The sequence below is a fragment of the Micrasema longulum genome, unplaced genomic scaffold (genome assembly GCF_059751315.1).
Source record: "Micrasema longulum isolate JH-2025_06_02 unplaced genomic scaffold, ASM5975131v1 h1tg001522l, whole genome shotgun sequence".
Lineage (NCBI taxonomy): Eukaryota > Metazoa > Arthropoda > Insecta > Trichoptera > Brachycentridae > Micrasema > Micrasema longulum.
Genome location: NW_028278705.1, coordinates 7399 through 35216, shown reverse-complemented (window position 1 = coordinate 35216; position 27818 = coordinate 7399). Strand labels below are relative to the sequence as shown.

The 27818-nt window shown below is 37.8% G+C and overlaps 1 protein-coding gene across 1 annotated transcript; it reads left to right on the top strand.

Annotated features, from left to right (window-relative positions):
- Positions 1-1406: 1406 nt before the first annotated feature.
- LOC148275051 (uncharacterized) lies at positions 1407-9578 on the top strand. The gene is made up of 2 exons (XM_088236221.1): positions 1407-2327; positions 5025-9578. Exons 1-2 carry the CDS (start codon positions 1407-1409, stop codon positions 9576-9578), a joined length of 5475 nt encoding a protein of 1824 aa, XP_088092347.1.
- Positions 9579-27818: the final 18240 nt, after the last annotated feature.

Below are 27818 nucleotides of genomic sequence, written 5' to 3'. Positions count from 1 at the left end.
GCAATATGAAATATTAACTAGTAAAAAACACGTTCTGCGTTGTTGTATATTTCTAAAACATTATTTCCGATTAGTTGAGCTAATACTTAACATAAAGTTTCTGTGATATCACAATTCACGAGACTCCTGTCTCCTGTCTCCTGTCACAAGCAAGGTGTACACTGCTTTCTGAGGTATCATCTGCAGCGCGCTCCAAGTTTCGTGGATGTTATTTCCATAATATCGTGATTAACGTCATACAAATATAGGAACTGAAGCGTTAAGTCTGAGGAATAAGGCATTTCAGAAACTCGCTAGAAGAAAATCACATTCTAACGAGACGTGAATCAGCGCTGTCTGGAAAATTTGACGTGTATTCTCTTGTAATATGCCTCGTGAAATGAAGTGCTTTTTTCTTATGTTTCATTACTTTCTTTACGGGGGGTGTCAATAAATGTTTTCAACTGATTCACAGAACCGACTAAATTACATCTTACTATTTATCTTGTTAAATTATATCTCTTTAAACCAAATATATTTGGACCCTTGTATTTAGTAGCCTTACGTGTCATGCACAAGGCTTAGTGACTCGGAAAAAAATGTTATTGTTTATTGTTACGGACGTCAAACGGAAAGCGGCCCTTGTAGGGACCGCCCCTGCGCTATATTAAAATGTTTAGACTTAGGGATCTCGGTATGTGTTAGAAATGAGCTGCCCCTCCAATAAAGACTAGTATTTGTCACTTTCGGGGGTGGCCTTTTCCATACCGAGACATTTAGAATAGGCATTTAGTTACAAATTAGTTTTAAGTATATTTTTGAATGTGCATCGTTTCGCGCTGCGTTGCCGCCGCAAGAATGCCGTGAGAACTGGAGGGGGTAGTGCCTATATACGTGGAGGGAGGGAGACGGATGGAGCGGGCGTGCGGCCTTCTCTATCGCTCTCTCTCTCTCCGCGCGGCATACGACGGCTAGACCCGCTCGGCGGGGTGAATGGTGGGGCACGTAGCGCGAACGGTATATAACGTGTACAAATGAAAATAAATGACACTTCTTCTCTGACGTTTGGCTTTTACTCATCTCTACTCGCTTCTCCCCGACCCGGCTTTCTACTCGATTCTTCTTCACTTCGCTTGACACCTTCGCTTCACCCTGGACTTGGATTTTGGACTTCTCTCCCTACGGATTCCTGACCACGGCGAACCGGCAACTTCAACCTGAAATAAGAGGCCCTTCTGAGGACATCTCCGGCCCTGACGAGTTAGACAAGATCGCCTAGCCTCCGCTGCCTTACAACCAGTGGATCGGGACGTGTGCGTTAGTGACTGCAGCGGAACCACAACACGACGCCGGTAGCGCGTTAGCTACATTGTTGGTCCTTCGAGAAATCCGGATCTGCTGTCGTCACACGAGTGATCATCTACCTGATGCCTGCTTCTCTTCGGTCTGGAAGAAACGCCGCCATGCAGGAAGGACGCGCCGAATCCGACTCCGGTTCATCGACTTCGGCCCAGACGACAACGGAATCTACCGCCCACTCAAGAGAGATGCGAGCCATGCAGCAGCGACTGATGCAGGACATGACGGCCGGGATGGTTGAGATGTTCAAGGAAATGAGATCTCAGCTCCCGCTCATGTTGGCCGCTACTACAACCCCAGAGAAGACCACGACGCCCGCCGGAGCGAGCGCCGCGGCGGCGGCGCCTACCTGTGCACACCTTGGGTCGTTGGAAACGACCCAACCCGGGCCTGCGTACTTGGAGGAAGCCGCTGAGCCACGACCGAACGTAGCAAGCCCTGCGGACCACGCTACATTGGACCCGACGACACTCGGCTCCATGGATTCGGAGACAAGACGACTCACCGGCGAGTGGGTTGACAACCAGAACAGTGCTTCATACCCCACAGTTGACAGGATGGCCGCAGCATTCGTGAGGGCACTGAAGGACGGTGATTCGACTGGAGTGACGTCGCAGCCACGAAGTGATGACCCAAGGATGACGTCATTCATCGCGAGGCAGACTGGTGCGAGAGACCTGCCGCAGTTCTCCGGGGATCCGCTAGAGTGGCGGATTTTTAAATCGCAGTTCAACCAGTCTACGGAGATGTGTGCATTATCCAATGCAGAAAACATCATACGGCTGCAGAGATCACTCACAGGACGGGCCAGACAGACTGTATCGGCCCTACTCGTGGACCCGGGCAGGGTTCCCGAGATCATGAAGATGTTGGAATCCGCGTTCGGACACCCTGAGCTCGTCGTGGAGACGGTCTTGGAACGGGTGCGGAGGATTCCGAAGCTGCCAGACAACGCGTCCGCGGAAGCCGTGACGGATTACGCCGTCGCAGTGAGGAACGTCGCACAGTGTTTCGTTTCATACAAGCTAGAAACTAAAAATTCTGAATGTACTTTTAACTCACGTATGCGATTCATTTAATCCTAAAAAGAGGTTTTTTTTATTAAATAAGTAATAATAATACGTTTTACAAAAAATATGTCACATTTTGTTATTTAATAAACGAAATAAATTTTCTGGAAATTGATAACTGCATCCAATAATGTATTTAAGGATCATAAATAATTGAAATTATTACTTTTATTCTATTGGCTGATAAATCGGTCAACCTATAAAATAAATCATTGAAAATTATATTAGATACTTAGGCATAAAATAAAGATTTCACCCGAGAGAACTAATCTGCCTTCACTTGTTTTGTCAGAATAACCATTTTACAGCTGATTTTATTATGTTAAACATGAAAACTTAAAGGGTTTAAATAAACTTAAAAGTTTGACATTGTAAGGAACACAGAAGTGAGGCAACAGACACAGCAACCCTTGGTATCTACTGTCATCCAAGGCGTTTTGGCTGGCAAGGCCATGTACTACGTATGCCTTCCGAGAGACTTAACCATGCTTGCCTATGTTACAAAGCATCAGGTTCTCGGCGTCCTGGTCGTCCACTGTTGACAATTTGTGGGCAGTTTGCGTCAGAGTTGCGGTACGTGGACTTAACTTGGGAGGATGTACGGGAGGTCGATCGCTTGGCCGGAGGCAGATTATGGAATCCATATGCTCCACATAGGGAGCGGATATGGTATGATGATGATAAAACTTAAAGGTCTTTAAATAAAACATTTGTTATAAGTGATTTTCAAATAGATGTATTTTGAGAAATATAAAAAGAGCATGTAATGTAGATAAGCCAAAGGAATAAAATTCTTGTCAAAAAACTCTATTAATACTAATAGAGTTCATTTCACTGGGTTTGGCGCCACAAATATAACAGGACATGGTTGACTTATTTTTAGCCAAAACGTTGCAAATTTTACCATCTACCATTGTTAAAAGCATTTTAAATTTTATGGACAATACTACATCTCCAATATCAACATTAAAATTTTTAGTTTTTTAAGTTTTTTAATTGCATCTTGAAGTTTTTCGATTTCAGACTTAGTAAGAATATCAGTTTCTTTGGCGAAAATAAATTTAATAGGACGACAATAAGAGGTTGAGGAAGGGCTTAAATTTTGCCAAATTACTATATTAGGGTCATCAGTAAGCCTTAGTTGTATTGGAACGAATGACATAATAAATAAAAATTAATCTATTGCATGCTCTGTGTGAAATTTCTGTTTATAATTACTATGTCTCGAGCTTCCATCTCCACCGCACTTGCATATAAGAGTCAGTACAGAACCTGAAGGAACTCTTTCTTTTAAGACTTCTGATTCTACATTTAGCAATCGTTCCACCGTATGATTTAAAATCGCTTGTAGCTGGATTTCTGCACTAGTTTCCGTTATTTTGACGAATTCCTCGCTCAGGCAACATGCTTCTTTTGCTTTTCTTAAACTATAAAATGCCGGATATATGTTGTGGCCGGTTTTGATGGCATTTTTACGCATAACTTTGTAGGAATGCGAAGATAATTTACAGTCAACGTATAAACTTAGCGCTTCCTCAATTGTTAATACCCGCTGTTTGTTTACTTGTTGACGTTCCCTACGTATTTTTGCTACTTCATTGGGAGTAGCTTTCAAAATTTTCTTTAGGAGATCGGCAACTGTGCGTTTTCCTGATGCTCGAATAAATACCTGCGTGGCAAACGAAAGTTCTTCAGATGTCTTCGTACTCACTAAATTACGCACTTTTGTCCTTTTGCACTGATCACTGCATGCCCCAAAATCCTTTGCGGGCCTTCCAGTAGACGTAGATGGTTCATTCATGTCTACTGAAGGACTTTGTCGAAAGTTTTCACATATCAAAATATTTTCACTGCCGTCGAGCCACTCAATTTTTTTTTTAACAAATCTATCTAGTTTACAGCCAGATTCGGTCCATTTTCTGCTTATATTTAAACAAATAAGCTTAATTTGATTTTTTAACAGTTTTTCACCACTTGCACCAAGTTCACCGACTTCAAATTGACTAACAATAATATTTAACACTTCTTGAAGCCTTTCTTTCTTTGTCAAACTCTTCCACATCACGTACAATTCTTGCCTGGAAATCTCGTATCTGGTACCTGTAAAATAACAAAATAAGATAGATGCAACTTCGTGCGGTAAAATATCGAAACTGTAATAAATTAACAATAAATTGGTCTATTGAAAAATAAAAATAATATTTTGCTACTTTGATATACTCTCCGAGATAAATTCTCGAGAAGTTAGAAATTGATATTTTTTTAACTACTGAAAAATACATAAGTTAAATTATTGTTTTTTTAAATACCTAAATGAAATACATTAAAATATTAGAAAAAAAACTATACAACATACCTTTCTAAATAGCTTCCATTTTTTTAAAAATCGAAATAAAAAACTTTAAACTTGATAAACAACCTTTACACGTCGGACGCCAAAATGCAAATAAATGTAATTAGGCTTTCAAAAACCAATTATCCGACTTTCATATTCTGGTATGAATCACCCTAAGCATTAATCACCCCAATTAGGCTTACAATCGTCACACTAACTATCTTGTAATGCCCCTATGACGTCATCGTTTAAGAATTCAAAAGTGACTTTTTATCTTGTAGCTTGTATGGGTCAAAACACTGTGCGTCGTCGCGACCGTCGAAGGATTCGACGGTGAACACCTTTCTTCGCCGAAGCTTCTCTGGGAAATGGTAGGGAAGCTTCCCTACACGCACCGATGGATGTGGATTACGTCGCGCATCGGGACGAAGAGAAAAGCGAAGTTAAGTGAATTAGCCGACTGGCTAAAGGACGTGACGGGCGTGATACCTAACGCCGGGTGCCTCGATATCAACACAGGCCCCGTCAGGGCTGAAAGGAATCGCGCCTCTAAAGGACACGTGCTGCTGAACGTACACAGTGAAAGTGAAAAATGCGCAAAGTGCAACGGAACACACAAGCTCGACGTGTGCCGCGAATATTCGGGGCTTGGCGTGAAAGACAAGTGGGCATTTGTGCGCGATTTAAGACTGTGTTTCCTGTGCTTGGGGAAACGCTGCCGAACGTCGAAATGTCGGGCAACAAGGTGCAACATAGACGAGTGCGGAGGAAGGCACCATCGCACACTACATACGCCGCGCGCCCAGTCGACGGATGAGAATGTGTTACACGTATCGCGGAAGGAGGGCTCGGTCGCCCTTAAAGTGTTACCTGTGACTCTCAGTGGACCGAAAGGTCGAGTAAATACATACGCGTTACTAGACGAAGGTTCAACTATCACACTCCTGGAAGAAGAGGTCGCCGACGCGATCGGAGCGCGCGGTCCACAGGCCGGTATACAAGTCACGGGTATAGCCGGAATCGCCGCTAGTGATGCGTCATCGCGACGCGTAAAAGTGATAATAAAAGGCGACGCCGGCGCTTATGAAGCGATCGCCTACACAGTTAAGACACTCAACTTGCCGACACAAAAAGTTAAAAGTTGCGACAACTCGGCGCGGGAAGTGACAGTGAGACCTAAGATGCTTATAGGCCTCGATAACGCCGAGTTAATAGTGCCGCACGGCCGGGCGGAGTTTCGAAGTGACGGCGTCATCATAAGTGATACGCCGCTTGGCCGCGTCGCGTTTGGCCGACACGTGAGTCATAACGATAATAACGCGAGTGCACCTACGGGTGAAAAATATAACGAAGATAAGTCAGTTTCTAATGGCATAGTGAAAACGGTCCTAGTGAGTGCTAAAGGACCGTCGCGTGATGACGCGCTAAGTGAATTAGTGAAATTTAACTTCAAAGTGGATTCGATCGGAATCACGACCGCGCCGCGGATATGTGCCGCAGAAAAAAGAGCGCTGGATATAATGCATAACTCCACAAAGCAGCTTCCCACAGGCCGGTGGGAAACGGGCCTGCTATGGAGTTCAGACAACGCATCGCTCCCCTACAACCGAGAAGCGGCAGAAAAACGCCTCTACTCGTTGGAAAGAAAATTAAAAAAGAACCCGGTACTTGAAGTTGCGTACCGGGCTAAAATCAGCGAGTATGAGGAAAAGGGATACGCCGTTGAGTTATCCAGGGAAGAAGAGGCACGAGAAAACCCAAGGAAATGGTTCCTGCCTCATTTTTCGGTATGCAATCCGAACAAGGTTGGGAAAATTCGGGTTGTGTTCGACGCGGCGAGCCCTCACAGAGGTGTGTGCCTCAACGACCACTTACTGACGGGACCGGACTTGCTCACGTCACTAGTGGGGAACATACAGAGGTTCCGAGAGGGTGGCGTAGCTATCGCCGCCGATATAAAGGAGATGTTTCTCCGCATAAAGATGACACCCGATGACACGATGTCACAATTGTTTTTGTGGCGTCGAAAACCGAACGAAGCAGTGAGGACCTTCGCCTTCACATCCATGATGTTCGGAGCCAGGTGTTCTCCGAGCAGCGCCCAGTACGTAAGAGACCGCGTGGCCGCGGCGAATGCTGAATCATTCCCGGAAGCAGCGCGGGCTGTACACGAGAAAATGTACATGGACGATTATTTGGACGCCGTGGATTCGACTGCGGAGGCTGCAAAATTGGTGAAAGACGTCACGGCCCTCCTGCTGACGGGGGGCTTTGAAATGACGGGATGGGCATCAAACAACGCCAAGGCATTGTGCTCGGTCCGCGACGAGGATCGAGCCAAGACGGCTATCATCATTGGCGAGGCCGCCACTACGGAAAGAGTACTAGGCGTGCGGTGGGACCCGCACGCAGACTATCTAGTATTCAAGTATAACCAAGAGGGCGGTGACGAACCTGAATGGCCTACAAAGAGGCAGATGTTGGGAGCCGCCATGAGGGTCTTCGATCCAATGGGATTTATTGGATGCATAACAGTGAGGGCTAAAATACTGTTACAAGCCGTGTGGCGATCGAACATACAATGGGACGAGGCTTTAAAACTAGAACACGTGCAGAGATGGCGCGAATGGCGGCAGTTACTAGCCGAAAGTAACTGCGCAATACCGAGGTGTTGTATCAACAGGAAGGCGGAGGAAATAACAATGCACGTCTTCAGCGATGCCTCGGAACAAGCCTGCTGTGCGGTGGCATATTTTGTGCACAGGGCGGGCACTAGCTTTATTATGAGCAAATGTAAAGTAGCGCCGCTAAAGCCTTTATCGATACCGCGTCTAGAACTTCAGGCGGCGCTACTCGCCGCGCGGTTAGCGGCAAGTATAAAGAGGGAAAGCCGCATGAAAATTAAAAGAACTATATTCTGGACGGACTCGAGCACGGTTCTATCCTGGATACGCACAGACCCGTTGAAGTATTCAACGTTCGTAGCGAACCGACTCGGGGAGATCGATGAAATCGCCGGAATAAACGGTTGGCGCTGGGTACCGACAAAACAAAACCCGGCGGACATCGGAACGCGAGATACACAGCCACTCGATCTGTCTTCGAACGGCATGTGGTTCCGGGGCCCAGATTTCCTCTCCCGGCCGGAGAGTGAATGGCCTCAGGAAAAAGGGACAATCTCGCCTCCTGAAGACGCGCTGGAGATAAGACCACCGCGTCACTTTGTGGGCCATTGCCACACGACGACAGGACTCCCGGACGTATCCCGCTTTTCATCGTGGGTACGACTTATACGGACGACGGCCTGGGTTATGAGGTTCGTCGGACGTTGCCGCCGTCCCAGACAACGTGACGAGCCCGAGAAGCCGGGAGGTGACTTCGAACTCCGGGCCGAAGAATTGAATAAAGCCGAAGAAATATGGGTGCGCCTGTCACAGAGGCGTGCCTTCGGCAAAGAAATAGAATGCCTACAACGGGGAGAGGCCCTACCGCCCGGAGGACGGCTACGCGCTGTCACGCCGTTTATTGATGGAAGCGGCATACTGCGTATGGGAACCAGACTACAAAGGATAGATGACCAGAACGTGAATGCCCCGCCAATACTGGACGGTGGGGATGAATATTGCAGACTGATGATAAGTTACCAGCACGCAGCATCAGGACATCCAGGGACGGAGCGCACGATAAGCGATATCAGGTCGGGCTACTTTGTCGTGCGCCTCCGTACGACGCTGCGAGGGATCATCAGGAGCTGCCGGGCGTGCCGCATGCTGAGATGCATTCCGAAGCCGCCACTGATGGGACAGCTGCCGGCGGCCAGGCTGGCTAGCGGGGAGCGGCCGTTCACTCACTGCGGCCTCGATTTCTTCGGACCGATGACCGTGACACTGGGACGGCGCACTGAGAAAAGGTACGGTGCGCTCTTCACGTGCATGACAACGCGGGCGGTGCATATGGAGTTGGCATACTCCCTATCCGCGGACTCGGCTATAATGGCTCTAAGAAGGATGGCCGCTAGGCGTGGTCACCCCGCGGTATTGTACACAGATAACGGTACAAATTTCCACGGGGCCGATCGCGAGATGAACGCGGCCATAAAGGAGCTAAGCCGAGATGAGAAAATGCTCGGTGAACTAAGCGCCAGAAGGGTGGAGTGGAAGTTCATTCCCGCCTCCTCACCACACATGGGAGGCGCCTGGGAGCGCCTAGTAAGATCAGTGAAGGTAGCGCTAAGCGCTACTATAAAAGCGCGTTCCCCACGGGAAGAGACACTGATAACGGCGCTAGCTGAGGCGGAATACAGCGTCAACAGCCGCCCGCTAACACATGTGTCTGTGGACCCGAAAGATGAGGAGCCGTTGACTCCTAACCACTTCTTGCTGGGATCAGCTGGCGGTTTACAGCCTTTGGTCCATTATAGTAAGGCGGAGGAGGCCACTTGCCTTAGGAAACAGTGGCGAGTGGCCCAACAGATGGCGGACATCTTCTGGCGACGGTGGGTGCGAGAATATCTGCCCACGCTGGCGCAGAGACCGAAATGGAGGGACCCGGCAACGCCCATACAAGAGGGAGACCTGGTATTAATAGCGGACCCAAAGCTGCCACGCAACACATGGCCCCGAGGACGAGTCACGAGGGCCAGCCCGGCCGCCGATGGACAAGTCCGCGTGGTGCAGGTCAAGACGGCGACCGGGACCTACACGAGACCAGCAGTCAAGGTGGCGGTCTTCGCCGAAGGGGGCCGCTTGCAGCGAAGGACGTCCGGATGCCTTCAGCGCAGCGGAGACTGCACCGGGGGAGTGTTACGGACGTCAAACGGAAAGCGGCCCTTGTAGGGACCGCCCCTGCGCTATATTAAAATGTTTAGACTTAGGGATCTCGGTATGTGTTAGAAATGAGCTGCCCCTCCAATAAAGACTAGTATTTGTCACTTTCGGGGGTGGCCTTTTCCATACCGAGACATTTAGAATAGGCATTTAGTTACAAATTAGTTTTAAGTATATTTTTGAATGTGCATCGTTTCGCGCTGCGTTGCCGCCGCAAGAATGCCGTGAGAACTGGAGGGGGTAGTGCCTATATACGTGGGGGGAGGGAGACGGATGGAGCGGGCGTGCGGCCTTCTCTATCGCTCTCTCTCTCTCCGCGCGGCATACGACGGCTAGACCCGCTCGGCGGGGTGAATGGTGGGGCACGTAGCGCGAACGGTATATAACGTGTACAAATGAAAATAAATGACACTTCTTCTCTGACGTTTGGCTTTTACTCATCTCTACTCGCTTCTCCCCGACCCGGCTTTCTACTCGATTCTTCTTCACTTCGCTTGACACCTTCGCTTCACCCTGGACTTGGATTTTGGACTTCTCTCCCTACGGATTCCTGACCACGGCGAACCGGCAACTTCAACCTGAAATAAGAGGCCCTTCTGAGGACATCTCCGGCCCTGACGAGTTAGACAAGATCGCCTAGCCTCCGCTGCCTTACAACCAGTGGATCGGGACGTGTGCGTTAGTGACTGCAGCGGAACCACAACACGACGCCGGTAGCGCGTTAGCTACAGTTTATCTTGGAAGTGGGACGTTCGATCACTGATTTTGGTTTATTACCTTGAGGAGTCCAATCACCATAGTTGCAAAGTCCAAGAACAATGGCGCGTGATATCTACTTTTAACGACAATGTGAATATCTGTTAAATATATTCCATCTTTCCTGCATTCTGCATCAAGATTATGGCGTTGTTAACTGCAAAATGGGCACTGAAATAACAGTTGTTAGAGACTCTGTGAAGAAATTAATTGCATGGACAATAGTCATCATTCCTTAATTCAAACCAATATTTTCACAATTTCATAGCTCCGTGTCCGGTAAAAATTTGGGTCGTTTCAAAAGTACTTTGGTGATGACGACGGAAGTTTGCTGCATCAGCCAGCGTTGGGAAAAACATTTTAGTGATTTTACCTTAAGAAGAAGCGCGGCAATGATCCTCCCAACGCTGCTGCGTATTTTGTTTTATACAGCGTTTAGTGCCGTTCTTTTTAAAGTTGCGGCTTTTGCTCGTTCATTTGCTTTCTCATTTTCATGGATACCAGCATGTCCTATTATCCAGCATGTTTGAATAATCATCTCTCTTTTTTAGATCCTTAATTTTATTCTGAATATCTACCTTTACAATAAATGGATTTACCGACCGAGTATCAGTTATAACTTTAACATCCGAACGTCTATCTGTTAATATTTTTGCAATAACCCACCTCTTTGATGATTTTTTGAATAACCATTCAAGAGCTCTTCGTATTGCGCGTAGTTCAGCCTGAAAAACTGAGCAGAAATCGTCTAATTTAAACTGTATTTATATATTAATTAAAACTAAACATATGTTTTTATATCTTAACGTTAGATTTTTTTTTTTTTTTTTAAAGATATAAATTTTTCTTCCCATTTCTTAATATTTTTTTTCTACCTTAAATAAAATTTGATCAAGGGACAAATATGTCATAATATTTCTGTAGTCAGATTAATCCACAAACTAAAATATTTTAGTGTGGTTTTACAATAATAAATCACCATTCTAAATGATTCTTTTTTATGTGTACTTACTGAAATATTAATTGAAACTTTTGAAATTAAAAAACATATGGTCCCTTCTGCAATCTGACTACCGATTTATTTATTGATGTATTAAAAAAATAAAAAATAATGTATTTGAGAAGTTTTTTTTCGCACCACAACAAGGCAGGAGGCTCAATCACAGTGGTGAATTACAGCACAAAACACTCAACCTTGAGAAAAATCATATTTGGTTTTGATTTTCTCTCCTAGAATCGAACCCGGAACCTTCCATGCCTGCGTCAAACATCGTAACCACTACACCACGGAAGCCGCCAATATCTAGACATGGTCTGAAAAGACACCCAGGAGATGGAGGAACAGTTGATCTTTATCATCTCAGGAGAACGACTACTTTTCTGTGACACAGATATCTGGATCTTTTAAAAAATGGAAAAAAAAAATTAATTAAAGTTTTTTAATTTTTACGAAAAATCAAAAAATTATTGCTTAAATAATGAATTTGAAATAATTTAATGATTTAACTAATAAATTTCATAAAACGATTTAGAGTTACATAATTTTTCACAAAACAAATTATTAATTCTCTGTTGACACAGCAGACGTAACGGCTTGCGCAAATTGTATTCCCAATACAATACCCAATAATTAAACAAAACTGTGGCTGGCATTGTTAGGTCAGTGAAATTATAATGACAATAGTTAGAGCAATTGAAATGTATCGTAGAACCGTTACTGAACCGATTATCACGTGTTCCAATAACAAGAGATTTACTTTAATATAATCACAATATCTACTTTAAATACTATTTCTATTTTTGGGTGTGAATATTTTATTGGGTTTTATCGTTTTATTGAGTTGTACCTTTTTTTATTCGGTTAATTTATATTTAAGTTTAGTTACTCTAAGTTGCAAAGTTTTTGGGAGAAGAAGATAGATATTCCTCAATCTAGTGGAATCGACTTCCTTAAAATGAAGTCCACGAGGGTTATGAAAAGGAACGGTGCAAGGACGCAACCTTGACGAATTCCGGTGGTGACCTCAAACCAATCTATGACAACATCGTTGATTCTGATTTGGCATTTGCTACTTGAGTGGAGGTTGGTAAGTTCGACTAGTTTTGAAGGCACGCCGTATAATTCTAGTATTTTCTAGAGTGTAGGTCTATGCGGACTATCAAACACTTTTTTGTAATCTACTAAGCACATAGCCAAGGGACCTCCAAGGAATAGTGGATGCCTTCTGAGAGCCTAATTTATTTATTTTATTTATTTATTTTTTCATTCAAAATTATACTAGTTTAAATATTAATGAACTTATTAAGGCTTTTAGGGGCCGTGTCAAGCCATGATAATTAACAACAAAAATACATAGTAAAATTGATTAGATTAAATTATAATGACATGTGATGCAATAGAATAACAATCTAGAAAAAAGGTGTGAGTAATAAATAATAAAATTCCACAGAATACAATGCAAAAAAGATAATCAGAAATAACTTTTAAGACATAAATTATACAAATTTAGATTCACACATAGTGAAAAATATAAAATAATGGTATCATTAAAATCAACAAAATAATAGAAAAATATAGTAGTATAAAAAAATATATATATATCATTTAAATTTATAGAAAAAGAATAAATATATAAAACATAATTGAGATATGTTTTCTTGAAACTCACTCAATACTCAATAGTAAGAAATAGGAGTAATAAATAATATGTTAAATAATAGTAAGTACTAAATTAAATAATACAAAAAAAATATAATGAAAATATCAAGATATATAAAATAATAAAAAATAGAAAAAGAATTTATATATAAAACATAATTGAGATATGTTTTCTTGAAACTCACTGAATACTATAGTAAGAAATAGGAGTTATAAATAATATGTCAAATAATAGCAAGTACTAAATGAAATAATACAAAAAAAAATATAATGAAAATATCAAGATATATAAAATCAAATAGATGTAAAAGTATGGAAGGAAAAAAGATTCATAAAATTTTGCTTATTGCTTATCTCGAACTTCGAAAAAATTGACAACCTCGTCACTTTACAAATTTCAATATTATGATTATAAGTCAATTTTTTTTTTCAATGTTTCTGTTGTTTGATTATAATTTTGGATTTTCATTTACTTCTGTAAATAATAATAATAATAATAATAATAATAAGCACAGTTTATTTAAAAAAATAAAAATTACTATATCTACTACATACACACTTAGGTATTAGATTTCTCTGGATCATGTCTAGTCTGCCTGACTAGGTACAACCTGTTTTAAGGCAGACATTTTTATGCAAAAATAAACAATTACATTACTGCCTACTTATTCATTTACTATTCAATTATACAATATTAATTTATTATTTAAGAATTTATTTTTAGTAAATTTTCCGATTTTTCTCTACCTAAACCCAGTAACCAATTTTGTACAAATTTATGAAATTGAATCCGGGTATGGTTTTACAATGTTTGGGTAACATATTGAATATCTTGGGGCCCAAAAACCTGAAATTTCTTACCCGAATTCAGAGCTTGTGATAGACCCCATGACCCATCCTCTAGTTTGACTTCTGGTAGTGTGGGAGTGTTCCTTTTGGGATTTGGTAGAATAATTTGCTTTCACAAACATTATTATTCCTAAACGAAAAAACGGCTATCAGGATTCACGGTGCGAATGTTGATGAATTAAGAAAGCCAGAAAACCCGAAAAAGACATGGCACAAAGGCGGATAAGTAAAAAAATGGATGAATGTAGAGGAAGCATAAAAAATAAAATAATGTATAAAAAATCGATTTAAGTTGCGTTCTTCAAACTCTGCCTACTCCTACGGCGAACGGCGTGAAGGTTTGTTTGTAGACAAGAATAGGATTTCGCTCCCTAGGAAGTAATCAAGATGGACATATTATTACAACAGAGATCGATGACATTTTTTAAACTTATAATAATAATTTTGCGTGCCACCATGGAATAGGAAATTCTAAAGCTGTCAATCAATTGAATTATTGACGTAATCTCTCCATAATTTATTTACTATGATATGGGTGTCGCAATAGGGAAATATCACTTTTTTTACATTTAAGTAATAAAGGTCTATGAAATACTCGTACTGTCCAGTAAAAATTTTTTTTTTTTGCTTATTATTATTAAATTTAAAATTTTGAATTCCCGCAAAAGCTATGATTTCATTGGCCGCGCCATTAATACGTCACGATTCATGTTTATTTTTTCCCACCTTTAAAATTTGTGTAGAACAATTTCAAGAATCTTGACGTCCCAACAACCGAGGCCAAACACGTCGCGTCTTTCTACAAAGTATTTTTATTGGATTTCTTTTTTACAAATATGTATGAAAACATTTCTCCGCAATACCCATTGATTTTGAAAACACAATTAATTATTCTTAATTAATTTCATATATTTTTTTTCGGTATTCATAGTATGTGATATTTCCCTATTCCATCTAACTTCTTGACTCCGGATTCTGCCCCTTACGTTTTGAGTAGTTATTTAGTTTTTCTCTCTCTCTATCTATACTCATCTCTATTGCATACACCATGATTGGTCTGACACACGTTTTGTAAATCCGAATCTTTTTTCCAATCCGCATGTGTTCTTTCCAAAATACGACATTTCTTAGACATCCAGATGTTTTACTAACTAAAATGGATATGTGATTATTTAAGTCCCGAATTGAGTTGTACCTCCCGAGAATGTAATTCATATTTATTTTATTTGTAAAATACTTTGTCTTGTATGATTTATTAATAAATAAAAAATATAAAAGTATAGGCAATCACTTTAACGCTTATAACTTTTTTTCTTTTTTTTACATTGTACTCGCATACTCAACCACCCTACTGGAGTAACCCATGCGGAGGGATAACTTATGACCTGTCATCAAGTATAAAATTATTATCTCAATTTTTACTTTATATTTTTGTTTCCCAGTGTATTATAACGCGTCTTCAGTCAAATTATGAAGGTATACTCGTAAATACCTCTATTTGGAACGCTAGTCCTGCTTGTGACATTACTTGGATAATAAGCGTTTCCCGTGTTTTCTCTGACAGCTGTCACAACGAACAAATTGTATCTAACTCTACGTCATCAAAACGAATTGCTAGTGTCGCATGTGCATAAGCTGCATGCTAGATAGTATATCTTGGACTACTATGGTATGTGATAATTAACTCTGTAATGCGAAAATCATAGAATTAAGAATAGTCCAAAAACCGCATACGCGCATCAAATAGAAGGCGACTAAACTACTCTTAAAGGAGTAGTTTTATGTTTGGACCCATTAGTTTCTTTGTAGACGTTGCTCAGTTTGCAACTCCCGATTTGAATTTGAACAAAGCTGTGCATAATCGCTTATTTAGACGATTCGCCTCTCTTAGACAGTATTGTTTTTCTGTGATATTTTCGACGTGTTAATACTTAACCAATTGTTATGAAGTTGCCACGTTTGCTCAATAACTTGTTAAAACATGAAGTGAACTATAAATCAACTACCTTGCGCACTACAAAACTTGCAATTGGTGTTAACCATCTACAATTCTCGAATAGATATATATATACATATTGTTGTTTTCATTTGTGAATTGCCAATTTTATATTTTTAAGTCCGAAGGTAAGGTGATCAGCCGTACTCTTCGGGTAAACCCGGACCTCAAACATGGTAGAAGAACGTGTTAACTACTACACCGTGAGGCAGACTTATCTCCACTCGATTTCCTTATTCAGGATTTTTACCTAAGAGCAGCCATCGAGTCGAAAACACTCGTACGGGATTCTAGTTTTATATCACATAGAGAACCGTGTTCTTTATCTGCCCGATCACAAAAAGTGGTGTCATAACTCATGGAAAATTTAGGAATGAAATCCTTAAGTGTTATTAAATTTTGCGATTTGAGTTTAGACTAATAATATTTCTGACCTAAATTCCATCCCACACTAAACTAAGTACCCATCAAATTAATACCTTCCTTCACGGTCCAGACGAAGCGGAAAGGGGTTCCATTTTCAAAAACAGATTCGACGTCTCCCGCCTTCCGGTCACACGTGATCCAATTACCTCGTGACGTCACGTCCGCGTGATGACGTCACGTAGGGTATCCACGCGTCACGTGCAGATACGGCAGACATTTGGGGGTACCACGAATACCCGACTGCAGCTTATCCTAGACGTATTATGTGACGAAGTTACAGGGTAAAGTGGCCAATTACGTAGATATAAATTATCTACAACATTTTTTGCGTATGTCCAAATCTTTGAAGACAAATTACGGATTTTTCCCGGTCGGATGTCAAACAAACCATCGCGCCCTTTTCCCGTTCCCATTTATTACGTTTTCTATTCTACTCTTTTTACCCTTTTCTTACTGTACAGACAAAATCCGAGTGTTCCGGTGCTGTGAATGAGTGATTTTAAATCTGAAATAAAGATTAATTATAGGCTTTTGCTTCAATCAGCTCTATTTGTAGTTAAAATATTTGAAATGTAATTGCTAAAAACATTTGCTAACGCTTATAGCGTGAGCAACCGGTCCACCCTTGGCGAAGCTCCGAGAACTACTGAGCGTTTTGTGGCAGCGGTACAGGCTGGCCTTGGTCATGCGTGAAATCTTCTCTCTCACTCCATAGCGTCGATAGTGAGACGTAAAGAGTCTTTGAGACAATCGTATATTTTATATTGTTATACTTCGTCACCGCGACAATCCGTAACAACAATACATAATTTTAATAATTGATTTTTTTTTGGTATTTCATATTCGGTACATCTCCTTTACGCAATATTTATTTTTTTATTAAAAAAAACATGTACATTCGAAAAAAAAGTTTTTTTGATCCATAAAGAGCATAATACGTATTCTATGACCAATAAATGTTTTTATAGTAAACAAGAATTAACATTTGAAAATTGTAGAAATTTAGAGCTTTTTTCGTCGATAACATGTTTCCTATATTTTTTGACTCAAACACATTTTCCGTGTTGTGTGGGAAATTCTAGTTTACTAAATCTATATATTTGTCGAGATCCATTTATGATCGTGCTTCAATATATTTGCTCTATCGGGATACACTCGTTTAATGCCATTATGCGCTTTAGAGCCAACAACATTCTTCACAATAAGTGTACTGATATTGTCGCTCCTTTGCTTTATAGTAAAGATCTACTTCTGGCCAACGAACTCGTATTTAATATATCAATATTCATGTCCACTCATTGACAAGACCTATGACCTGGGCCTCGATTATGATGGGAAAATAAAGGCGTCATACCTTCACCTTGACGGTATAGTTAAAGATAAATTCTCTCTAGCGATTACGGAGATACACTACCGACCCTCCACATTCAAGTTTTGGATAGGTACATCGATATAAAACAAGGGGGAGCGTACGTCACGGTACACATATCTACGCACTGAAATGACATAGCTTCAGTATGACGTCATAGTTGAAGATAAAAGTCTCTAAGATACACTACCGATCCCCCCACCATCAAGTTTTGACGTAAGTACATCGGTTTATACCGGCGGGTCCAGAACCCCTCAATACGTTTGTCTACACAAAAAGTAACAAAAAAAAATCCACTAAGTAATTTTTCCTTAAATTACGATTTACTTAAATTTTTCATCGTTTTGAGGTTGCCACTTTTTTCTTAAAAGCCTATTCAAAATATAAGAGAGAATTAAGTAAATTTTGAACACAACTGTCAGTTTCCAAAACGAGTGACTAGATGTTAAAAACAATGTCACTAGACTCTGCCCTATTGACATATAAGAGTATCTAGGCGTCAAAAAGTTGCCACCATAAAAAAACAATTAGTTATTGTATTTTTTCCGACTTTTTTACTATCTTCCGGAGTGTACGTACCGAGACGTTAAAGAAGCCGGCTTTGTAGTTGCTCGGTAGATAAATACAGACGATCGTTAAGCATATTGTCTTGGCAAATGTCAAAAGTCCTTTAAAAATCATGTTCAAGCGAGCATTTTTTGCTTGAATTAGGATTTATTGAAGTTGAGATAATCGTACAAAAGCCTATTTAAAACATAAATGAGAACTATTTTGAATGTAAATGAAGTAAGGAACGCGGACTAATTTTTGCGGTCATTCATGTGATTGTTTCAATCATATGATGTCGATATGGCAAGAAGATAAACATACCGAGGAAGATACAGATAGTACAGAAGTTAAGTATACCGTCTCGATATATAGAGATAAAGATAGCATTCATAATTGGGGCCCTGTCGTCAACATTTTTTTACATGTTTTTATATATTAAAAACCACAATATTTCGGTGGCGTTTTTACGTGTTATTTTATAAAATGTCTTACTCTTTTTCCATAATCATCGAGTATTGATTTATAGAGAAAAGTGGTGTCAATAAATATGCAAAGAGGATCCCACAGCTTTTTGTAAAGTTATATCAACTAAGAGCTGATTTATTCCAAGTTATTCCAAAGACGCCGTAAATTACTTCAACTTTTTCTCCAGAAATTTAAGTACACAAGTAGTTTACTTTAACGTGCATTGGCGTGCTAACGTTTGGGTATTTAACTAAAAAACCTCATCAATGATATATAACGTTGTAAACGTTGTAAAAAAGGTTTTATATTACCTTGTTAAGTTAATTATGAACGGTGTTTGAATTACACGTAAAATAAAATAAATCGGTAAAATATTTTTATTATTAACCAAACGTTTTAAAATCGTTTCTGAATATAAAATTCTTGGTATGTACGGGCTTGTGACCAGTCATTGACTGGTTTATACTGTATCTTTACACATTATATTACATTTACCACTCTGTTTTTATGTATTTGCCGAATTCATCATATCTCAATCATTCGTTACACGTTGCTAAAATGATCAGACTCACGCTTCAGGTCCCAGTTCAAGAAAAATGAAATATTGCAATGTAGAACTACCTTAAAAATCAATATTTCACTATGATCCTGCCAGAAATCGAACCTAAGACTTCTAACATTATATACTAACGCGTTAACCACTACACTACGAGGTGGAATTGAGTTAAAAACATTTATTTAAGGTCTTGTGGTGTTCCACGCATTAAACTTTATACTTTATTCATATTTTTATTTAAAATATGTACCAACTACTATTGATTTATTTTAATGTTTGATTGCAAATTATTATATCCAGGTTGCGGTCTCGTAGTGTTAAGCTAGGGTTTCCTAGGACAGCGGTGCCCGTATCTTAACGGCCGTAGTGAACGGTGATGCGGTGGACAGCCGTCGTAGTGGTGACTAGAGAGTGGTTTTATTTTTTAACGGTGTTATCAACACCATTTTTATAGGAAACCACTCTCTAGTCACCGTTACGACGGCTGTCAACCGCATTAATGTTCACTACGGCCGTTAAAATACGGGCACCGCTGTCCTAGGAAACCCGAGCTTTAGTTTTACTCACAAATCTAAGGTTCTATGTTCAAATTATACTCTACTCGATTATTATTTCAAAGCCTTCAGTAAATAATAAGAATTAAATATTTCATTTTTCTTATAATAAAATGACAACTTTGGAAATATTTTATTTACTCTCCGGACAAATCTGTAATACTCGTATGTTTTTATAGCTTTTCAAATAACCTTCTAGAACAATGTTTAAAAATGGAGAATTTTTATAACCTTTCTCAAAATATTCCTAACAATATAAACTAAGTACATATTTCAGAAATACCGTATTTTATGGGCAATATATCACCTGTAAATTTTCTTTTTATTTTCAGGTGAGGAGACAATACAACCATTCTTTCTTTGGTCGGGTATGAAGGCGTGGGTGTGGATGGGATATTTGAAGTCGGTAAAATACATGTTTTCATTTTTTTTAATGATTTACACCCTTAATTTATTACCCGAAGAAGGTTGTATCACTGATCGATCTCATCACATTTTATATCAAAATTTGATCAAAACAAATACTTTAAGAAAACGAAATAGTTTTATATGAATTAAAATCAGTAATTATAATCCGTTCGATCTTCATCGTATTTAACCTTTTTTCTATATTCTAAGAAATGTTTAGTTCATACAGAACTTAACAGAACCTTTGTTTGTTTACAAGATGGTGTGTGAAAACTTATGACCAGTTACATTTTTTGGACGCTTAAAAAAATAATTAATACGTACCTTATATTTTTATTTTTTATTTACAATACAAAAAAAAGAGAAAATACATATTCAATACAACTGCGTATTTAGCATCGAAAATTACAAAGTTCGCGCTTCAAATATTGATTTTGTTTAAACTATATACATAAAATTCATAAAAGTTGCTTTGACTATCTTCCGTAAAAAAATATATAAAAAAACAGTAATCAATTAATTCTTTGAAAAAATAACTTAGTAAAAATATGGTGAATAGTATCGTTAAAAACATATTTAAAAAATGTAATAAAAGACATTTAAAAAAGATATTTGAAAGGTATTTCAGAAAAAGTATACAAGTTTGAATTTTGTCAAAGAGAAGAGACCATTGCAGGAGACTGCTGCGAGATATTTCATAGTTTATGCCAGTTTACTGTAAATTCAAAGTTTACCGTGAATGTCGCGTCTTCTTACGCTGCTCAACGTTTACTGACTACAAGTCAGGTTCTGGAACTTAGGTTAAATGGAACACAAGACAGGCGTTTAGTGCTGCATCTAGTGTATACATAAATATTAATGATTTTTTGCTAAAAAAAATAATTTTAAAACTTTTATTTTCGCATGTTTAAAATAAGTAAAAAAACTAAAATTAGTTATTTTAAAGATATTTATATATTGTGCTTATTAACATACACGCAAGATATTTTTATAAATTAATATTTTTAATTTATCCAGAAATATACATTCATTTTTTTAACTTTAAGTCTGTGTGAGATGATAATTTTGTTTTAGGTATTTGGCTTTTGAGTCTCTAATTTGACAAACAAAAATGATTGTCAAAAGAATTATTAAAAATATGTACACGTAAAATCTTTTTTTTATTAAATTTTTCAAATGTAATATTTCTTTATCAAAACCGGTTAATCTCTTATTATGTATTTTTTACACATATTTATTCTTATTACACTTTTTTATGTTTATTATTATATTTTATAAATGAATACTATGAGACGTGTGCGTAGGTATATACGTCTATTGTATTGTACGTAACGCCATCCACGTTAGTAAAAAGCGAGTCATTTTACAAAGCTTTGAAATACGAAAAAATAATTTTCTAAAACATTTTTTACTAAGGTCTGAAAAATGGTTGCGAATATGCAAATTTTCAAAAAATAATCCATTTTTTATAAAGCTAGCATAGCGAAAGCATTGTCATGTTTTTCTAAAGAGAATTTGTACTTAAAAATATAAATATTTTAATAAAATCATACTCCTTATTAATGTTTTACATCGACTCTTTTTAAAAAAACCCCTCTCGTAAAAGCTTTTAGTTGAAATCCAAATAAAACTCAAAGAACTTGAGCGAAAATTGCCATAAAATCGTGAAATTTTTGTTCATGTAAATCCAAGGATGGAAACAATTTTAATAAAAGTATCAATAAAGTTCCTAAGTTGTATAATTTTTTTATTCTATCTACGAGTGCTTTTGCCTAAGTATCTTCAGGACTCGTAAATCTTTTACATCTATACTATTATTTTTTATATTTTTATTATTTTTATATTTTTTACACGTTTTTGGGAGATAATATCAAGAAGGTAAATGATTTTATTTTAGGGGCGGATTTAATCATATATCTATATATTTTCTAATGTTTATAAAAATAAATGTTTGTATCTGTGTCCTCGGTTGACTTAATAACTACTCGACCGATTTACGTGCGGTTTTCGGCGAAATGTAGATCATTGCCATGAGCAAATTTTTGGCTCTTAATATCGTCAATTTATCCAGTAAAAAAAAGTTAGGAGCGTAAACGTTTTTTTATTATTCACTATTCACCATGTATTGGATTTGCCAAGAATGCAAAAAAAGGAAGGATATTAATTTTTGTCTTTAAAAAAAAATATTTTTGAATGTTCACGAACACCTTTCGTTTTTTGTGGATCCATATCAGATTATTTCCTTGAATATTTTATAATTTCTACCTATTTATTCCTTTTTACTGGATTTTCGATAATACTATAATATCATTGACTGACATTCAAAACATTTTTGAAAATCGCATTCCTGAATAAACTGCACCCCTGTTGGTGAGAAGAGCTGAGTTTGACATTCAATATTTTAAATGAATTATTTTAAGTTCTAGAATTCAATCACATACAAGTACCTAGGTACCTACTTACCAAGGAAAAATTACACTATTTATTTTACGTTAATATGAGCGGTTTTTACACGACACAATCAAGCACTTTGGTTTCGAATTAAATATCAAGCTCACGTTGAAACCTGGCTAACGGGATAAGAACGAAGAACGCGTAGGCTATGACTGAGCATTTAAGCATGAGTTTAATGTCAAAATTTTAGAGGGCTCAGGGTGCGTCTATGTTTACTATTGGATCAATGGTTTTATTTAAGAAAACCGAACCTGTTTCTTGGGTTACGCAAAAGCATTATGAAGCAAATTTTGTAATTATACTTAACAATGTTCTATCTTGGAAACGCGGTCTGGCTTTTATTCATACAAACGTATTCTTGTTTTTTCAATCTGGATTATAGCACTATAAATATTTTCCATCGACGTGTTTCAATATGTTTGCTTTATTAATGAATAGTTTATTATGAGAACTAGAACCATTCAAAACCCCATAAAAACGTCCCGTTTTATCTGTTGTCTTCGGGCGCACGGTTTACAAATATAACTATTTTCGAAAAATGCAAAACGTACCGATACAGAAAATTTTATTCCGATACTCTGTCTCATTAAATAACAAAATCGGTTCAGTGTTGAAGTGCGGAAAACGGGAAAACGAAACGTCAATTTTGTCTATTATAACAAAAGGTCTGACATGCAGTTATCTTTTTTGCACAGTATTGGGGAGGCATCTGCAAGACAGTGACAGTAAAACAATGTTTTAATACCTATTTTTTAAATCCTCTGTCCTCACAATTTATGAAAACTAAAACACAAAAATAATTGTAAAAAGTACATATCCATTTTGGAATAAATACAATAATTGATATGAAACTTTCGATTGTGTTTATTTATTCTATATACGAGTATGTACTAAAATTTACCAATAGCAAAGCATTGCCGAGTTCATTATTACAATTGGTTGGCAAAACCGGTAGTTGTTATTTGATGAAAGTTTGTTATTAAACTAAAATGGGGATTAAGCAATATTTATTATTGAAATTAAGGAAATAACATCTTGACATTGAAACAAAATGGGAAATTTAGCTTGTTACAGATTAAAACTCAAAACATCAAAACTCTTTATTGCTCAACTGTTCGCCCTCTTCTTGAATATGCCTCAGTGGTCTGGTCTCCATTCTATGTCAATCGCATAAATCACATTGAATCAGTCCAACATCGCTTGCTTCGAAAAATAGCGTGGATGCTTGGACTAGAGAGAGATAATTATTCTTATGCTGAAATAGAGTCAATGTTAAATATTTCTAGTCTACAAAAATGTAGAACTAATATTGACTCCATATATATGTTCGGCATACTAAATGGTATAATCGATGTTCCATCATTACTGAGACAAGTAAAATTCAATATTCCGACTCGTAGATTGAGAAACAATGAAGTACTGTTCATCGATCAGCATAGAACAAACTATGGCCTAAATTCTCCAATGACCCGCCTTTGTCGTATTGTTAACTCAAGACAGGATCTGGACTTTTTTGGTTTAAGTTTACAACGATTTAAACGAGCACTAAATAAATAGTCCAGATCTTGTCTCGATGTCCCTTATGTTTGTCAATGCTTCTTTCTTTTTTCTTTAAATGTTTTAAACTATTCTTTTATTGTAATATTTAAACCTTATAAATTGTATACATGGACAATGTCCGTTAATAAATAAATAAATAAATAAATAAGTCAGCACAACACTTTACTAACGATGAACTAAAGTCACCTACACAGGTTCATTGGTAAGAAAAAAAACAATTTAATAATACTACCAATAATTTCAATAATATTTTTTATCACAATTGCTTATTGGGCCTTACTCATGAACTTGGTATAAAGTTACGCCTAGGAATAATGGTAGAATACGCTTATTTTTTTTTTTTTACGAAATCGGCTCTATTATCGAACTTTAGTCTGGCAGCATGTTTTCAATTACATTCGATGATGCTTTGAAATATTTTTTTGACTTTAAATCAATAGACATTTAAAAAATATTACATGTGGTATATGTTTCAAGTCATTCAACATCATCATCATTCCTTTTCCGCACCTTATGGTACATAGGGCACTGCATTGGTACACCAATCGAGAATACTTAAAATCATTTACCCATTTTCCATGAAAGTATTTCACTTATTTTATTTAAATTATTATTTACAATTTTTGATGGAATTCCACTGTAATCGTGTCATAACTTATATTTACATAAAAGTTATTACTTTTAAAAATAAATAAGTGGAAGTGTACCAAGTATTTTTAAAATTAATAACTTATACTTAAATATAAGTTATTACATTATTAAAATATTTTACTACAATATTTGAGTTTGTCAAAATGTTTGTTGACAAAATACTGGATTTAACCCCTTTGAGAGTCATTAAGATTAACAAATTACATTAGGGATGGAGAATACCTTAGAAAGGCAATATGGAAGGTGAATGTTACACAGTATGTAAAGTGGCCACTCAAACCAGCCAATGACAGGTCATATGCCTTGTAAATTTCTAGACTTCCATATCCCCTTTCTAAGGTATTTTTCATCCATGTTGTAATTTGTTAAAATATTTTACGTTTTTATTTTTGTCAGAACGGTAAAACACAATTTCTGTTAATGATTGTGGATGAAAATGCGCGTGTTTTTTAAAGCCCTCCAACCCGCATTTACGGTTTCTCTTTAATAATATTGAATTTAATAAATTTTCTAGTCTTTGACACAACCTTTTTTAAAAATAACATTATAATACCCTTGGCGCAATTTACCGGACAGGTTTCGGGCAGGAGATAAAAAAACTCGTTTTGCATTCTGTGAAAAAGCTCAAACTTGAAAAAAACTACCTTAGAATATTTTCCTGTGAGTTAATTTACATATTCTCGAGTAAATGATGTCAAGGAAAGCCTGAAGTTGGTTTTATATCCAACTTTTCTGCTATGTCCTCAAAACAGGAGAAAGTTTTAATAGACGTGTGCGCCGATCAAAAAATCATCGGCGGCGGCGTGAGGTCCTAAAATGGCCGGCGATGGTGGCGTGAGCATTATTGATAAAGATAAGCCATTTTTTATCTCCATATCATGGCACTGAATAATTTCAATTCTTACGAAACAAAATGCTTTAAAACCTTTATGCTATTAAAACATATAAATAAAAACACTTTTTAACTATAAGGCCTGATCTATTTATCAATCCGTGCGCAACTCACCTTTATTTTCTCTTTTTTGACAGCAATTTTATAGTGACGGTACTTATGAATTTGTAAGTTTTAATAACAAAAAACAAAATTATTTCTATTTTTATGAATATTATTAACACGGGCCCAGGTGAAAAACAAGTCTAATCGAGTATTTTTTTCCACTGAACTCCTTACGACTAGAAACCATTTGCAATTTGTGTAGTAATGTGATCAAAAACTAAGTAGTTATAATACATGATGGGTTTAATAGAACGCAGAAATGACCATGTCCGTCTTTAAATTGATTTGTAGCGTGATTTAACAAGGACAGACCGCCTGTTTGTTAAGTAGTAACTCCATTAGCTTTTTTTATTATGCAAGACGATTTAACGCCCATGTTTTTACCGTCGACGACGTGTTCGAAATCATCCCCTTCAGGCGGCGCGGCGCGGCGCACGCGTCTAGTTTTTAATAAGTTACCCGAAATCACTTAGTCCTTTGAATCTGGTTAATCTTTTTTACTGAATTAAAGGGCCTCTTTAATGAACGCTGGAATTAATATCTGTCATAAATTACTTATAATGATTCTAAACTTTTATATCTAAGCTAGAATGGATATTTTTAAAACTTTTTTTGTTTTTAATCACTTCATCGAACTTATTTAATGTACGAGGCATGTTTTTTTATAAGTACCGTTTTGATGCTAAAAAAATCAAGTTTCAGTTTTGTAACAATTTCATTTTTTTCATGAAAGACCACAGGTTTAAATATTATATTTTATTTTATTAACATAAACGAAAAATCGGCATTTTACAAAAAATTATAATACTAACATATTTAGCTTAAGTTTTTTTAATAAACATTTTGTTTTACCCAAAATTTAGAAAAAAAATGAAGCCTTAAAGTAATATAAGATTGTTTTTTAAAAATTAACCTTTAAATTATACTACCTTATGAATAGAAAGTTTAAACAATTCACGAATAAATGTAAAAAACAAATTTAATAATAAAATATTTTCAAGTAATATAAAAAGAAAATCATAAGTACTGTTTTATTCAGCTGGGCAAAGTGAACGAAAGTTTGTACATATGAGGGTTGTGTGAAAAATAAGGTTCTCAATTTTTTTTCAGGTTTAAGGCATTTTTTATTTGAACTGATAAATATATCATTGGAAAGCTTAATTTTTAAACTATTTTTCAACACAATTACCAGATTTTTTAACGCATTTTTGTTAACGACTAATCCACTTTTGAAATCCAGCTTCAATGAAGTTCGCCGCCAGTCTGTGGAGGAATTTGGTTACCGCTTCCTGCACTCTTTTATCGGTCTCAAAACGTTATCCACCTAAGTGTTTAATTTTGGAAACAATTAGAAGTCACTTGGTGCAAGATCAGGGCTGTAGGGAGCCTGTTCAACGAGATCCCAGCCAAAATTTTCAATTAAATTCTTGCTTTGGCGAGAGACGTGCGGGCGCGCATTGTCGTGGTTCAGTCTAACGACTTTCGTCAGTCTTCTTCTCTTGCGATTTTGGATGGCTCTTCTGAATTTTTTCAGGGTCTCGCAATAAATTTCCGAATTTATTGTGGTCTCTCGAGTCACAAACTCAACAAGATGGACGCCCTTCGCACCTGGCGGTGACGGCGATCAGGGGTTCCACCGCAGATGGCTGTCTGGCCGGCACTGAACATCGCAGCGAGTTTTACTAAGGCGGGATCTCAAGTGGGGGAACTAGCGCACACAGCGGTGTTGCCGGATTTTGTCTAGCATTTTGCGCGGGGCGAGTTTACAGTGTTAGAAACCCTATTTTTTACACAATCCTCGTATTATGAAATGCATAAATTATTATTTTTCATACATAATTACCACCAATATTCAGGCACTTGTCATATCAAGCTACCGATTTTTGTATTCCGTCGTGATAGAAGTTTGCCACCTAATTTGACAGCCACTGCAACGCGGCCGTTTTTAGACTATCATCGTCATCGTGGCGTTGACCTCCGAGATGCTTTTATAGATGTAG

Excerpts from the sequence above, each read along its gene's own strand:
- LOC148275051 (XM_088236221.1), top strand. The coding sequence starts at position 1,407 with ATGCCTGCTTCTCTTCGGTCTGGAAGAAACGCCGCCATGCAGGAAGGA. Across the intron at positions 2,328-5,024 it reads TGACGGATTACGCCGTCGCA|CTTGTATGGGTCAAAACACT; the intron begins GTGAGGAACGTC and ends TTTATCTTGTAG.